A 14370-nucleotide genomic window follows, 5' to 3' on the forward strand; every position below is an offset into this window, starting at 1 on the left:
TATATATATATATCTGTCTGTATATTTGTCATGCTTTTCTCTCTTGTCTCTCTTGTCTCTGTCGGCCGCTCAGTATGGCTATTTATTATTCATAGTTTTTCTGGTAAACAACCGTCAGTTGATGGGTGGCCTCTATCATGTCCTCACTGGCTGGCGTCACCGGGCTAATTTTGGCCAACAGATCCGTCAACACACCCTCATGCCGGCCTGGCCTGTAGCTGGTCACCTGACCATAAGACTGATAAACCGTGGGACTTTTATTTTGCTATAGAGATCCTAGAGATGAAGAGGTGGAGTAAATGAGTATGCTCCAATGTTTTGAAGGTCGACAGGAGGTTTATGCAGGAGGTTAGACTGGGTAGCCCCGCCCATTCTGCCGGCAACTTGAGTTCGCCCTGCAGGAGGGTCTGGAGAAGAGCAATACGTTTCTTTCTAGTTCCGATACGGTTTTTGCGGGAGCCAATCACCAAGCTGGATTTTCCCCCTGGTGCGCTATTGGCTGGTTGAACACAGTGACGACAGGGAAGCGACGGCAAGCAGCCAATTGCGTACTGAGTCAATTTAACTCTGCCCGTTGATCACGCCTCTTGTGCTGAAGAAAATGACAGCAGCTTCCCCAGATCAACCTCAATCTATGATTGAGCTTGGTCTGGCAATAGCTAGGCTAGCAGGAGGTGCTTACACCTAACCCAGCTGCAGACAAACCCATTTGGTTCAGTATTGTAACAACAGTTGAGTGAGTCGTGTCGTCGTCTCTAAAGTTTCCTTTGATTTTCTGAGTAGTGTGTGACGCCCTCTTTGTTCAAACTTTAGTCTATGGACCCAGAGAAGATGGAAGGGGAAACAGGAAGTGATGTCCCTGTCACTAAGGAGACAGGTGAGGGCGCTGCAACACACAACACTAACAAGTATGGGGATGGTTCAGTCATGTGACCATGGATGCGTGTTAAAGGTCCCATGACATGCCACCAGGTGTGGGTGGGATTGGCCGTTACAAGCCGTTTTGGAAATCTGCCCTTTATGACATCACAGGTGTGCGTGTCCCCCTAAATGCGTGACGGATAGATGAGCAACGTTTGCTACAGTCCACTGGGTAGGCTGGTAGACTGATCTATCCAGCACACATCTAGGTGGACACGCCCACTTTCTTATGATGTCATAAGGGTCAGATATCCAAATCGGCTTTTAACGGCTTATCACACCACATCTGGTGGCATGTCATGGCACCTTTAAAAGAAACAACATATTTAACTCTGTGGCCTTCTCTCTCTCTCTCTCTCTCTCTCTCTCTCTCTCTCTCTCTCTCTCTCTCTCGCTAGCCAAAGACGATGCTCTGGTCATCCAGAGTTTGAACACGCTGAAATCAAAGGACGAGAAGCTGGACACTCTCATCCAGAAGTACGCTGAGCTGGTGAGTCTGTCACACACTCACACACCCACACAGCCTTGTGTCTATATGTGTGTTTATGTCTTTATATACATAAGCTCACTTTTTGTGTGTGTGTGTGTGTGTGTGTGTGTGTGTGTGTGTGTGTGTGTGTGTGTACATCTGTGTATGTCGTGTGCGTGTATGTGTGTGCATGTGTGTACTTGTGGGTGTGTGTTTGTGTGTGTGCGTGCGTGCGCTTGCGTGTGTGCGTGTGTGTGTGTGTGTGTGTGTGTGTGTGTGTGTGTGCCCCAGGCGGACGTCCGGCGCTCTGATGAGAGGAAGGTGGGCGTGCTGCAGCAGAAGGTCAGCCGCATGCAGCGGGAGCGCGACCAGCTGCGCTCGGAGCACCAGCGGGGGGTCCTCGCCCGCAGCCAGCTGGAGGGCCTCTGTCGGGAGCTCCAGAAACACAACAAGACCCTCAAGGTGCCCCCCCCCCCCCCCCCCCCCCCCACACACACACACACACACACACACACACACACACCCCGGGGCCAGAGAGAGACCCCTCCGTGCGACAAACAAACACAGTACCCGCGGGGTATTTCTGGACAACGGCGAAAGCTTCTTTATTGAAGAAAATGTTGCGCAAAAGTTTGCCGTCCTTCTTGGTCGTCCTACAATTGTTGCTCTTTGTTCATTGTGTCACGTTCTTCGTTTTCCTTGGAGTTATTAGCGGGCTACACTGTGTCGGGCCGCTATGAGATCACGATGCTCACGTAGCTGCCGCGGCTATCACCGTCCGGCTTAAACCCCGCCCTGCCATAAGGGTACTGGCGGCGGTGGAAACTGAGCTGGGCCGTACCGCACCCTCACTGCCGGGCTGAGGCGTGCTGGGTCCACAGCGTACCCGCCGGGGGAAATGCGCCACAACGGCCCCATTGGTGTACGTCAAACAAGATTTACATCTCCGTGATCGCAGAGGCAAAATGGCGGCCAAAACAAGGTGCTGCGTTGTGTTTCGTTCACCTCAGGGTGCAAGCTAGGGTCCGACTTTTCCCACACACACACACACACCAACACATCTCTCCTTAACCCCCCCCCCCCACCAGGAGGAGACTCTGAGGCGGTGTCGGGAGGACGAGGAGAAGAGGAAGGAGGTGAGCAGCCACTTCCAGAGCACGCTGAACGACATCCAGCTGCAGATCGAGCAGTACAGCGGCCGCAACAACAAGCTGTGCCAGGAGAACAAGAACCTGGCCGACAAGCTGGAGAGCCTCATGCACCAATACGAGCAGCGGGAGGAGGTGAGTGACAGCCTCATGCACCAATAGGAGCACAGGGGGGAGGTGAGTGACAGCCTCATGCGCCAATAGGAGCACAGGGGGGAGGTGAGTGACAGCCTCATGCGCCAATACGAGCACAGGGGGGAGGTGAGTGACAGCCTCATGCACCAGTACGAGCACAGAGTCCCACCTCCGAGGCTCCCGGTTCCCTCGGTCAAATGTCTATGGAAATAACATGGGGCTTTTTGAAGGATCGTACGTAACAAACTCTGTAAGCTGTGTCACGTTTTCAACTACCACCTTTTTTACAATCTAGTTTCGACTGGGTTTTTGGATTTTCGGTGCCGTTAAAGTAGCATTAAATAATCGTTTACTTCTTTAACGGCACCGACAATCCAAAAAGCCGGTCGAAACTAGATGGAAAGAGTGTGTAGTTCAAAACGTGACAACAGCTTTTACTTCTCGGCCACCTACAGAGTTTGTTATGTACGGTCGTTCATAAAGCCCATGTTATTGCCCATTGACATTTGACCGAGGGAACCGGAGCCTCGGGGGCGGGACTTGTTCTCCAGAGGTCTTATGGTGCCCGCTTTCCAAACAAATGGAGCCCGCAGGTCATTGATTCCGACTAGTATTGCACTGCTGAACAAGAACTTACCTGCAGCACAGCCTTTAAACGGCACCATGCACCTCCCCCCCTCTGGACTGTGGTGTGTGTATGCACTCTACCATCCTGTTTATTTACATTTACCTTTAGGGCATTTAAGAAGACGCTTTTATCCAAAGCGACGGTTAACACACAACGGTTAACACACACCGGTTAACACACAACGGTTAACACACAACGGTTAACACACACCGGTTAACACACACCGGTTAACACACAACAGTTAACACACAACGGTTAACACACAACAGTTAACACACAACAGTTAACACACACCACACCAGGCGCCAGCCGGCTGGTCAGGAGCAGTCAGGGTAACGTGTCTCGCTCAGGGACACACACTCTTCGGCCCTGTCCCGTTTCTCCCCCCTTAAAACCTCCACTTGGTTTGGAGTGCCCTCAACAGTAGATCTTCCACTTCGTTTTAAGCCTGCGTCGGACCTCACTACGTTTTGAGGGTTGATTATGAGGGCAAAATAGCACTCCCCCTTAGCTCCCTACAGTAATGGGACACCCTGCCCCTACACGAGAACGAAGCAAAGTCTAGGGTTAAGGGAGGAGTTGGGACGGGGCCTTACTCTTTTTATTATTTTAATCCTTTTTGTATCTGTTTCTCTATGTATTATTATATCTCTCTCTCTCTCTCTCTCTCTCTCTCTCTCTCTCTCTCTCTCTCTCTCTCTCTCCCCCTCTCTCTCCCTCTCTCTCCCTCTCTCTCTCCCTCTCTCTCTCTCTCTCTCTCTCTCCCCCCCTCTCTCTCTCTCTCTCCCCCCCTCTCTCTCTCTCCCTCTCTCTCTCTCTCCCCCTCTCTCCCTCTCTCTCTCTCTCTCTCTCTCTCTCTCTCTCTGCAGAGTTTGGAGAAGGTGAACCACCACCGCGAGCTGCAGCACAAGCTGTCGGAGGCTAAGCTGGAGCAGGCTAACGCCCTGCTCGCCGAGGCCGAGGATAAGCACCGCAGGGAGAAGGAATATGTGAGTTCTCCCGCTGCGCTGCTCAGTGGCGGGCCCCAGTGGCCAGAGTACAGTATGACACCTCACTGCAGTCCACAGTACTTTATATGCTCTGTGGTAGAATGACCTTTTAATTTGCAGTCATACATGTTTGTTAGTTTCATTTGAAAGTTATTTTGATTTTGAATCCGATTCCAGAATGAACCACACCATCGCATTTGCACGTGATTAACAACGCTATGTGTTATGATATATATACAAATGTTCAAAGTTTTTTGTTATGAATCTATACAATGTGGCTGCTGTTTGTCATTATTTGCTGCTGAGTTCCTCCTAGATGTGAATCGTTCAGCGTGTGAATGCATTGTCGACGGTGGTATTGGTGGCGGCGGTGGTGGTGACCTTGCACCAAATGCTGCGGTGTCGCGATGCTAGCGCCGTGCTAGCGCGGGCTAACCCTGGTTGACTCCACTGTCTCTGTCACTGTAGTTGCTTAGGGAGGCTATTGACAAAACAAAGAAATGCTTCGCTATGAAGGAGCAGGAGCTGACCATGAAGAAAAAGGTAATGACCCTGTCTCTCTCTCTCTCTCTGTCCACCTCTACCTCTCTCTCTCTCTCTCTCTCTCTACTCTGTTTTAACCAGTTACTGGTACAGGCCGCTCACTGGAAACTGCAGACTAAGGAACTGAAAGAGCAGGGGACTGTCATGCAGACCCAGGTGACTATTAGCCAGATAAAAGTTTACGTCGATACGCGGCGCAGTATTGAAATTGTAAAAACACTTTTACTAAAACCTTCCTTGGACTCTAGTATTCTAGTATTAACATTGATAATAATACCTATGACAATAAGTGTGGTTAGTACTTGGTACTGAAAGACACTTTGGTCGAGTATAAATTTTGATTCATTGTTTCATTTTTCTTTTTTAACTCTGAACTATATGCGACAATAGAAATGGTTTAAAACTAATAGTCGCACATAGTCCAAATATGTAAAAAAGTATACAATTCGTCAGTGGTTTAAGCACAGTGAGATTTGAAAAGGAACCGGGGAGTCTGGACTAGAGCCACCGTGTTCATGTAGAACAGTGCCATGCTCTTCCTGTTGGGCTGCAGAGGGAATGCAACCTGCAACCCTTGCAAACCATTCTCAGCTTGACAACCATCTCACTCTGTCCCTCACCCTCTCACCTCCACTCCCACCCTTCCCCCTGCACCCTCACCCTCTCACCTCCACTCCCACTCTCCCCCCTGCACCCTCTCACCTCCGCTCCCCCTCCCCCCTGCACCCTCACCCTCTCACCTCCACTCCCACTCTCCCCCTGCACCCTCCCCCTCTCACCTCCACTCCCACTCTCCCCCCTGCACCCTCACCCTCTCACCTCCGCTCCCACTCTTCCCCCTGCACCCTCACCCTCTCACCTCCACTCTCTCCCTCCCCCCTGCACCCTCCCCCTCTCACCTCCACTCTCCCTCCCCCCTGCACCCTCACCCTCTCACCTGTAGAAGTCAATGAGCCGGTGTGTAGTTTCCAGAGTCTGTGTTCTGTAACTCACTGCCGTTATGAGCAGCATCCCTCAGGCCCCGTCCACACGGCCGAAAACCATCTTCTCCCCTCTGTTTTCCTTTGACGCGTTTCAGGGATGTCTCTGTAAAGACGGACTCGTTGCGAAAAACGCATGGAGCTGTAGAAACACTGTAGTACATATTCAAGGCCACTGTGTGGTGCTGGTTCTACACAAAAAAAGAAAGTGGAGCGCATCAAACCTGCGCGCTGCATACAAACATAAGACGCAAAGTCGGTTCCGTGTGGACGGGGCCTCAGTCACTTCATGAACACTTCCTGGTCCACTCTAAAGTCTATCGGTCTGCAAATGAAATGTTCTTGGTGTTGAAATCTGTATTTTAGTATTTATGTGTAATCATTTAATTGTACACATTGTATATGAGGCCAATGTAACTTAAACATCTATGTTACTATGTTACTGAACTTACCTGACCCACTGTTTGTCTTATTTTCTATATGTCTTACTGTGTGTATGTGTGTTGTGTGTTTGTCCTTCGCCTTCTGTCTCCCTCTGTCTCTGTGTCTGTCTCTCTCCCTGTCTCTGTCTCTCTCCCTGTCTCTGTGTCTGTCTCTCTCCCTGTCTCTGTGTCTGTCTCTCTCCCTGTCCCTGTGTCTGTCTCTCTCCCTCTCTCTGTGTCTGTCTCTCCCCTCGTCTCTGTGTCTGTCTCTCTCCCTCTCTCTGTGTCTGTCTCTCTCCCCTCGTCTCTGTATCTGTCCATCTCTCGCCTTGTCTCTGTGTCTGTCTCTCCTTGTCTCTCTGTATCTGTCTCTCTCTGTCTCTCTTCCTGGCTCTCTCCCTCTTCCTGGCTCTGTTTCTCCCCCTCTCTGTCCGTCTGTCCGTCCGTCCACAGCTGACCCTGTACTCTCAGAAGTTTGATGAGTTCCAGACCACTCTGTCCAAGAGCAACGACATCTACGTCAGCTTCAAGACGGAGATGGACAAGGTGAGCTGACTGGTGGAGCATCACTTGGTGGTACTGGCTCTATGTGGCTTGGATGTGTTCAATCAGATGCAATGTAGATATATTGCAGTTTAAACTTATTATTGCATTAATTATTAGGGAATTTATAATCGATTCATCCCAATCCATCAAAATATGTTCTTGTGTATTAAAAATACCATATTAAAGAATCTGATTGAGGTTTAGTATATTTTATGTGGTTGTGTAAGGTAAGATACCATAAGAACACAAATCCCTTTATTGTGGTAACTAATGTCCTTTTGAGTCAATGTAATGCCAAAGGTAGACAATAGCAATATTGAGCATATACCTCCCAGCCCTGTGGTTGTAGTAGAGCCACGTTTGAGGAGGTGTTGGTTACCATTGATTGTGTGCGACTGGCTCCCCTCCAGATGACCAAGAAGATGAAGAAGCTGGAGAAGGAGTCTGACGTGTGGAAGGAGCGCTTCGAGAGCTGCAACAAGGCGCTGGCCGACATGGTCACCGAGGTACGCTGTATTCTTTGACTCTATTGTTATCTTCAATAACGACCCGTCGTCGTCGTCAGTCGTCAGATACACAGCGACACACCGCGGCGTACTCTGACCGATGCTCTCCCCCCCCTCCCCCCCCCCCGTGGCCTGCAGAGGGCGGACAAGGGGAAGGAGTTCGAGCTGTTTGTCCTGAAGATCAGCAAGCTGGAGACGCTGTGCCGGGCTCTGCAGGAGGAGAGGAAGGTCCTCTACGACAAGATCAAGGACGTACGCTCGGCCAACGCCGGCCTGCCCGCCCTGCTGTACGCCGACGCCGCCACCCCCGCCCTCATCGACTCCACCACCGCCACCGCCTCCACCACCTCCACCACCACCGGGGAGGAGGACTCCCTCCCCACTCTCCCCCCGACGGCGGCGGCGGCGGAGCGGCCCGTCCTGTCGGAGCCCGACCTCGCCGAGCTCCAGAAGCTCCAGGACACGGACCCGGCGCTGACGGAGGACATGGCCCGCCTCCGGGCGGAGCAGGCCCGGCTGCAGGAGTTTGCCGCCTCCCTGTTCACCCCCATGTCGGACACCAGCGACGAGGAGGACGACGAGGAGGGGTCGGAGGAGGAGAAGAAGAAGGGCTCCAAGGAGGCGCAGCTGATGGCCTCCGTGTTCGGCCCGACCACCACCAACCTCCAGGAGAAGCCGGCCAGGAAGGGCGCGAAGGCCGCGGCGGAACCCGTCGCGGCGGAGGTCCGGGCGGAGGTCCGGGCGGAGGTACCCACGCCGGCCACGTCCGCGTCGGCGGTGGAGCCGATCGGCCAATCAGAAGCGGTCGTGGTGCAATCAGAGCCGACCAAGGCGGACCCCTCTCCCTCCTCCTCCTCCTCCCCCGCCGCCGCCGCCGCCGCCGCCCCCCTCCTCCCGACAGAGCCCGCCCTGCCGGAGCCAGTCACCGAGGCCCCGGTGGTCGAGGCCCCGGTCATCGAGGCCCCGGTCGCCGTGGCGGCCCCGGTCGTGGTGGCGGCGGCCCCCGTGCACCAGGCGGCGGTCTCAGACGTCCCCACACCCCTCCCCGCTCCGGAGCCCAAAGCGCACACGTCGGCCGCCGCGCCCGCCCCCGAGGGCAAGGCCACGCCCCCCGCCGCACCGCAGCAGCCAATCAGCAACGACTCCTCCAAGAAGCAGGCGCCCAAGAAGAAGAAGAAGAACGCGAAGAAAGCTAGCTAAGACGTAGGCTGTGTGTAGGGGTGTGCTTGTGTGTGTGTGTGTGTGTGTGTGTGTGTCTGTGCGTATGTGTAGGTGAATGTGGGTTGGGGTTAATTAGTAATTCAGGGAAAGCCCTTGTGTGTGTTTCACATCCTATACCTACTGCCTAGTGCCTTGTGTAATGGGTAAAGCATGGTTTGTTCAACTGGTGACCGCCTAGAGCGGTCGTTGTAGTGAAGGCTTTGAGGTGAACCGAAGGCCGACCACTAGACTCACTGCGGTGCACTGTCTCCCAGTGCAACTGCAACCTCCCAGTTCAGTCGTATTCATGAACTTGTACTTTGCCGTAGCTGAAAGAATGCGCTGCGCATTGATTCGGGTTCTCCAAAGAAAGATGTACGGTTGGTGTCTTCTGTCTCTACCAAAATACTGTGTCCCTCTTCCGCTGGCCAACCACAGAGCTGTTCCTCCAATAAACTATCAAGTGAAACTTCTGGTGTTTTCTTTGGTTCATCATAGAGGTCAGACTGCGATTCAGCCGCAAGACTGCAGGTTTAACTCCCATGACCGTAATGTAAATACTTTGAAACAAGTTTTTGAAGCAACCCAACTCATTACAAGTATAACATAACAAGTATGTTATTATTGAGGGTCTTCAGCTCAGGCTTTGATGATTTGCATGAATAACTATTCTAGCATGTTGTTGGTGTAGATCCTGTTCCATACGGCCTGTGTTGCGGTGGTAGTAGTAGTACAGCATTTCGGCCACTAGAGGGAAGCAATGCTACGGAAATGTTTGAACCTCGTATAATCCCCGTATAATTTACTTATCTCCAAGAGGCACGCTTTTTCTTATCCCACTCAAAAAATGTACACTGATTCAGGAAAGCCTGAGGATTTTTTTTTTTGGAAGCAAACGCATTCAGACTTAGTGTTGAGAGGAGATGGAAATGAGTGTGAATGAACTAAATTAAATTAAATCAAGCTGCTCAATCCAGGCCAACATCTGACGATGTGTTCGTTTTTCAAGTGAAGTAGTAGTACAACTTTATTGATAACAATAAACCCGGTCATTATACACTTGCATGCACAACGAAAAGTGGGCCATCGACCAGTCCAACACATAAACACAACACACATGGGGTAGACAGGACCGGAAGACAGGGTGAGAGAAAAATACAGCAATACATAAGGAGAGGGAGGAGAAAAAAGGCAACCCCCAGGCTATACTCCAGGGGGAGTACAGTGTGGGAACAGGAAAAAAACACCTCAGCACATAAGCACATAGTCACAACATGAGAACACAAAACCTGCAACGGAGGGGGGGGGGGTTAACCAGTACAGGCAAGCAGCCACCCGGTCATATGCAGCCGTTAGGCGCTGGACACAGGCCTGTCTTGTCGTACTGGGGGGGAAGCCAAAAAGCGGCGAAGGCGTGGGATGGGGGTAGAGGGTGGTGATTGCGTATCTGTATCCGTGTAAGAGTTCGTGTGTGCGTAGGCCTGAAGAGTGAACGCCTCGTATATCAGCGTCCGCCCAACCAACGTTGTGTATCAGTACAGTGTACTGTGCTGTGTACACTGTACTCTATAGTGTACCACTTGTTCAGGACACAAATGATCTCATGAAAGTTTAGATTAGCTGTACACACCACATTTAGAAAGCAACTTTCAAACCCCTAATGGCTACTTCAGAGATTAATGTACCGCGCACACAGACAACAACCTAGGTTTTCAGAAGCAGTAATGCTTGTGTTGAACCAGAGACCGCTTCCATTGCCCGAGGACCTGCGGCACAGGTAGAGACAAACACGCACACATGGAGCACAGACACACACACACACACACCTGTGTGTTTTGAGGATGTCCCATTCTGTCCCCTGATATGATCACCGTATATATAGGTCATCACACAAGCAGTTCTGAACTGATGTAGAATCAATGGATGAGACTGGATATCGCCGGTCGCCGGCCAGTTGGCAGTCAGCCAATGTGTGTGTGTGTGTGTGTGTGTGTGTGTTCTCCTACATATATCCCTAAGCGGCTCACCAAACGTCTGCTTCCAGTGCGTGCAGTGATTAAGCTAAGCCACATGCTCCCAGCACTGCCACAACTACCCTATAGGTTCAGGTTCAGAGAGAGAGAGAGAATAAATTACATTTCTCTGGACACCCACGCACGTGGAAAATTGGAAATCTTCTTACCCACGTGCATATTTCCCCTATACTACGTTAAGAATAAATCCCACCTGAATGTTTAGCATTTAGCCTTATATACAACCTGTTTGTGTATGTGTATATTCCCCCTGTATTGATATGTTCCACTTGTATTTATATCTTTACTTATTTCACAGAAAGAACAGATCCTGATGTAAGTATATTATCCATGTCTGTATGTTTATGCATATATATATATATATATATATATATATATATATATATATATACATACATACATAGATATACACATAAGCACACAGCGTGACATGCACTCCACCAACAGAAGATTGTCCTGAAGCCACCCAAACACACACATGGGGTTAGAATAGCAGAGTGTGTCTGACTGGATCTGACAGGCTCTCTGTTCCAGAGGAAAAGCTCATTCACACCAGCAGTTCACACTCACAGAGCGCTACGCACACGCCGCTGTGAGGCTGCGCTCTGTGTGTGTGTGTGTGTGTGTGTGTGTGTGTGTGTGTGTGTCTTTACTCGTGTCCATTCTCTGTATTGTACTTCTTCCTTTACTATCCATGGGCTCCCCCCATCCTCTCCTCCGCTTACACCTCCCCACCTCACCTCACCTCCACCACCTAGTCATCTACCTATCAACTCCAATCCCCTTCAGCTCCGCCTGTCCACCTCCGTCTCCTCTGTCCTTTTCCTCTGTTGACCTCCTCCTCAACTTCCCTTTCTTCTCTCTGACCTCCACCTCCTCCTCCTCCTCCTCTCCTCCTCCTCTCCTCCTCCTCCTCTCCCGCTCTTTCCTATCTTGTCCAGCTCCGCCTGTCCACCTCCGTCTCCTCTGTCCTTTTCCTCTGTTGACCTCCTCCTTAACTTCCCTCTCTTCCTCCTCACCAACACCACCTCCTCCTCTCCTCCTCTCCTCCTCCTCTCTCCTCCCCCTCCTCCCCCTCTCACTGTATTGACGCCCTGTATAATGGTGTGGTCTGTATTGAGCCGTTCACAGTTCAGCAGCCAGCCGCTGATGTGTGGCGGGCATGATGGGAGACGGTATCCGTCGGCAACGCCCGCCACTGATGAGCTCACGGAGTGGGAGGACCACATGATGAAACATGAATCGATCGTTATTAACCCACCATACATCTGGTATTGGGTTTACTGTACATACAGCTATAGGACAGGAGAGATGGATGCACCGATAGTTAATGAGTTAACGACCGAAAAAGACACATTTTAATTTATATTCTGCAGCACCTGACTTTTATTTCCATTACTGTAATATCTCATATATATATATATATATATATATATATATAGTAGCAGGCCCGTGGGTGTGGGGTTTCCACGGCACCAAGTCAACGAGACAGAACCAACACACACAGCAGTACAACAGTATAATGTTGGATGGTTTTTCTTCACCCACGTTAGCAGTCCGTTTGTCCAGTGACCATCGCCAGAAGGGTTCTCAAACAGTGGCGGTACAATACTTCCAGAGGCTCACACAGCTGCTCTCTGGAAGTTGCTAGCCCTCGCCCCCCCCATGTGGTAGTCTGCTCTCCCCTTTAACCCCAAGCACCCCTGCTCAATGATCCTCAGGCTTGCATCGTTAATGGGAGGAAGTCCATATAAGGCTTGGGGGTGGATCCAGCAGGCTGCCAGATATCTCAGTTCAATTAACACTCCCCTCACTCCTCCCTGGCGTCTGCCACAATATACTCTACCGTTCAAAAGTTTGGGGTCACCCAGGCAATTTCATGTTTTCCATGAAAACTTCCATAAAAACACTTTTATTATTATTATTATTATTATATATATATATATATATATATATAGTATATATATTATAATAAATTATTATTTCAGCTATGCTAACATAATTGCACAAGGGTTTTCTAATCATCAATTAGTCTTTTAACTCGATTCTCTAAACAATGTAGCATTAGAATACAAGTGATGTAGATATTCCATTAAAAAGCCGTTTCCAGCTAGAATAGTCATTTACCACATGAACAATGTCTAGGCTCTGTTTCTGACTAATGTAATGTTATCGTCGTTGAAAAAAACAGTGCTTTTCTTTTAAAAAAAATAAGGATATTTCTTAGTGACCCCAAACTTTTGAACGGTAGCTTATATCACGTGTATTTACTATTGTTCCTGCTTCTTCTCCTTTTCAGTAGCAAACAGGTCAGAGGCCAGACGTTGTCAGGGCGACCGGGCGATTCAACTCACATCCGTGACTCGGGCGATCAAAGTGCTCACAAATGACGAGAACGCAGGGGATCAGCAAGAAGCGTGAGGCTGAGACGGCAGAATCTCCTCCCAGGCCGTTATCTCTCCCTCAAGGACCTGGTCTCAGAAGAGGAGGACAAGGAGGTGGAGGAGGAGGTCAGGAGCAGAGGTTGGAGGAGGAGAGGGAGTATGAGTAGGTTATAGGAGGAGTTTAGAGGAAGGGGACAAGGATAGGTTATATAAGGGGGTTCTATGAGGAGGAGGAGGAGGAGGAGGAGAAGGAGGAGAGGAGAGGAGGATGGGGAGGGTGTAGGAGGAGGAGGTGGTAACAGGAGGAGCAGTTGACGGAGTAAAAGAGTAGGTTATAGGAAAAGCAAATGAGAGGAGTAGAGGAGTAGGCTATGGGGAATACACTCAACTCAGTGGAGGAGTAGAGGAGGATGAAAATGACTACTACTGTAATGGAGGAGGGGAGGAGGCAGAGAAAGAGAAAAAAGAGGCAATCAAAGAAAGAAAGAAAAACCTCTGACCAGCTTCCGGATAAAAATGTCAGCAGAAATACTCAAATGAATCAGATTAATACGGCCGTTCTGCGGGGAGCTAGCAAAGTGAATTCAGCCAATTGGAACAGCACCTGTCTTCCTGCCAGTCGCAGAATACTGCTGAGATAAACGAACTGTTCATTACTGGGCTCACCTTAATGCACTTCACCTTGAGACTGTCTGCAGACATCTGTCAAGGCCTGTGTACCGCTTCCAGGACCGTAATAGATCGCCCACTACCATTTTCTCAAGAGTCCTAACTGACAAACTGACCATTTCCAAACTGTTTTTGATTTTCCTTTTCTTCAGTAGAAGTGGTTTAAGTGGTATTTTATGATTTATGATTAACTAAACTACTCTTGATTATGTAGAATCAATTGACCATGGTTTAACAATCCTTACTTATATATTGCATTCATACAGACTTTGTAGCTTAAAGGGCTTTGACCGTCAAGCAAAACTATATCATTAATCAACAAAACCCCTTTAGCCTAAATAAAATAATTAAGACAAAGTAAAAAGAGTCGGATAGAAAATGATTGTAATTATTGCATAGCAGGTTAAAAAAAAATGTGTTTTCAGCTTTATTTTAAAACGGTGTGCTGAGTCCACCTCTGGAATACCGTTTGGCCCGAGCTTTCACTATTTTGCTGCATGGTGGATGAAGGCAGCTTCCCTAATAGTCTCTGGGGAACCCTTAGGGGTGTTTGAATGACCTACCTCAGAGCCCTTAGGGGCTTGTGAGCGGACATAGGACACTAGAAGATGTATGGGGTAACTTCACCCTTTATAGCCTTTAAAGCAAGTGAAATGGTTTTAAATCCACTCTAAAAAGACACCGGGAGCCAGTGCAGTGCAGCCAGGGTTCGTAGGCTCGTACTTGTTGTAGTCAAGAGTCTGAATCGGCTGGAACTCCTCAAATGCATTTTAAGAAAGACCAGTAAAAGGAATAAA

At 49.7% G+C, this 14370-nt stretch overlaps 1 protein-coding gene across 2 annotated transcripts in view; it reads left to right on the plus strand.

Annotated features, from left to right (window-relative positions):
• The window catches only part of txlnba (taxilin beta a), a 12802-nt gene extending 3383 nt beyond the window's left edge, over positions 1-9419 (plus strand). The window contains exons 3-11 of one of the 2 annotated variants that reach the window (XM_084483861.1): positions 814-877; positions 1320-1411; positions 1682-1852; positions 2479-2673; positions 4171-4290; positions 4915-4989; positions 6689-6781; positions 7192-7287; positions 7426-9419. In XM_084483861.1, coding sequence (XP_084339987.1) covers positions 814-877; positions 1320-1411; positions 1682-1852; positions 2479-2673; positions 4171-4290; positions 4915-4989; positions 6689-6781; positions 7192-7287; positions 7426-8487 — 1968 coding nt within the window. In that variant the 3' untranslated portion in view covers positions 8488-9419. Of the gene's footprint in view, positions 1-813; positions 878-1319; positions 1412-1681; positions 1853-2478; positions 2674-4170; positions 4291-4758; positions 4834-4914; positions 4990-6688; positions 6782-7191; positions 7288-7425 lie in introns of both variants that reach the window. The other variant, XM_084483860.1, reaches the window with a different exon arrangement.
• The last annotated feature ends 4951 nt before the right edge of the window (positions 9420-14370 follow it).

This window comes from Micromesistius poutassou (assembly GCF_964030765.1).
Source record: "Micromesistius poutassou genome assembly, chromosome: 19".
Classification (NCBI taxonomy): domain Eukaryota; kingdom Metazoa; phylum Chordata; class Actinopteri; order Gadiformes; family Gadidae; genus Micromesistius; species Micromesistius poutassou.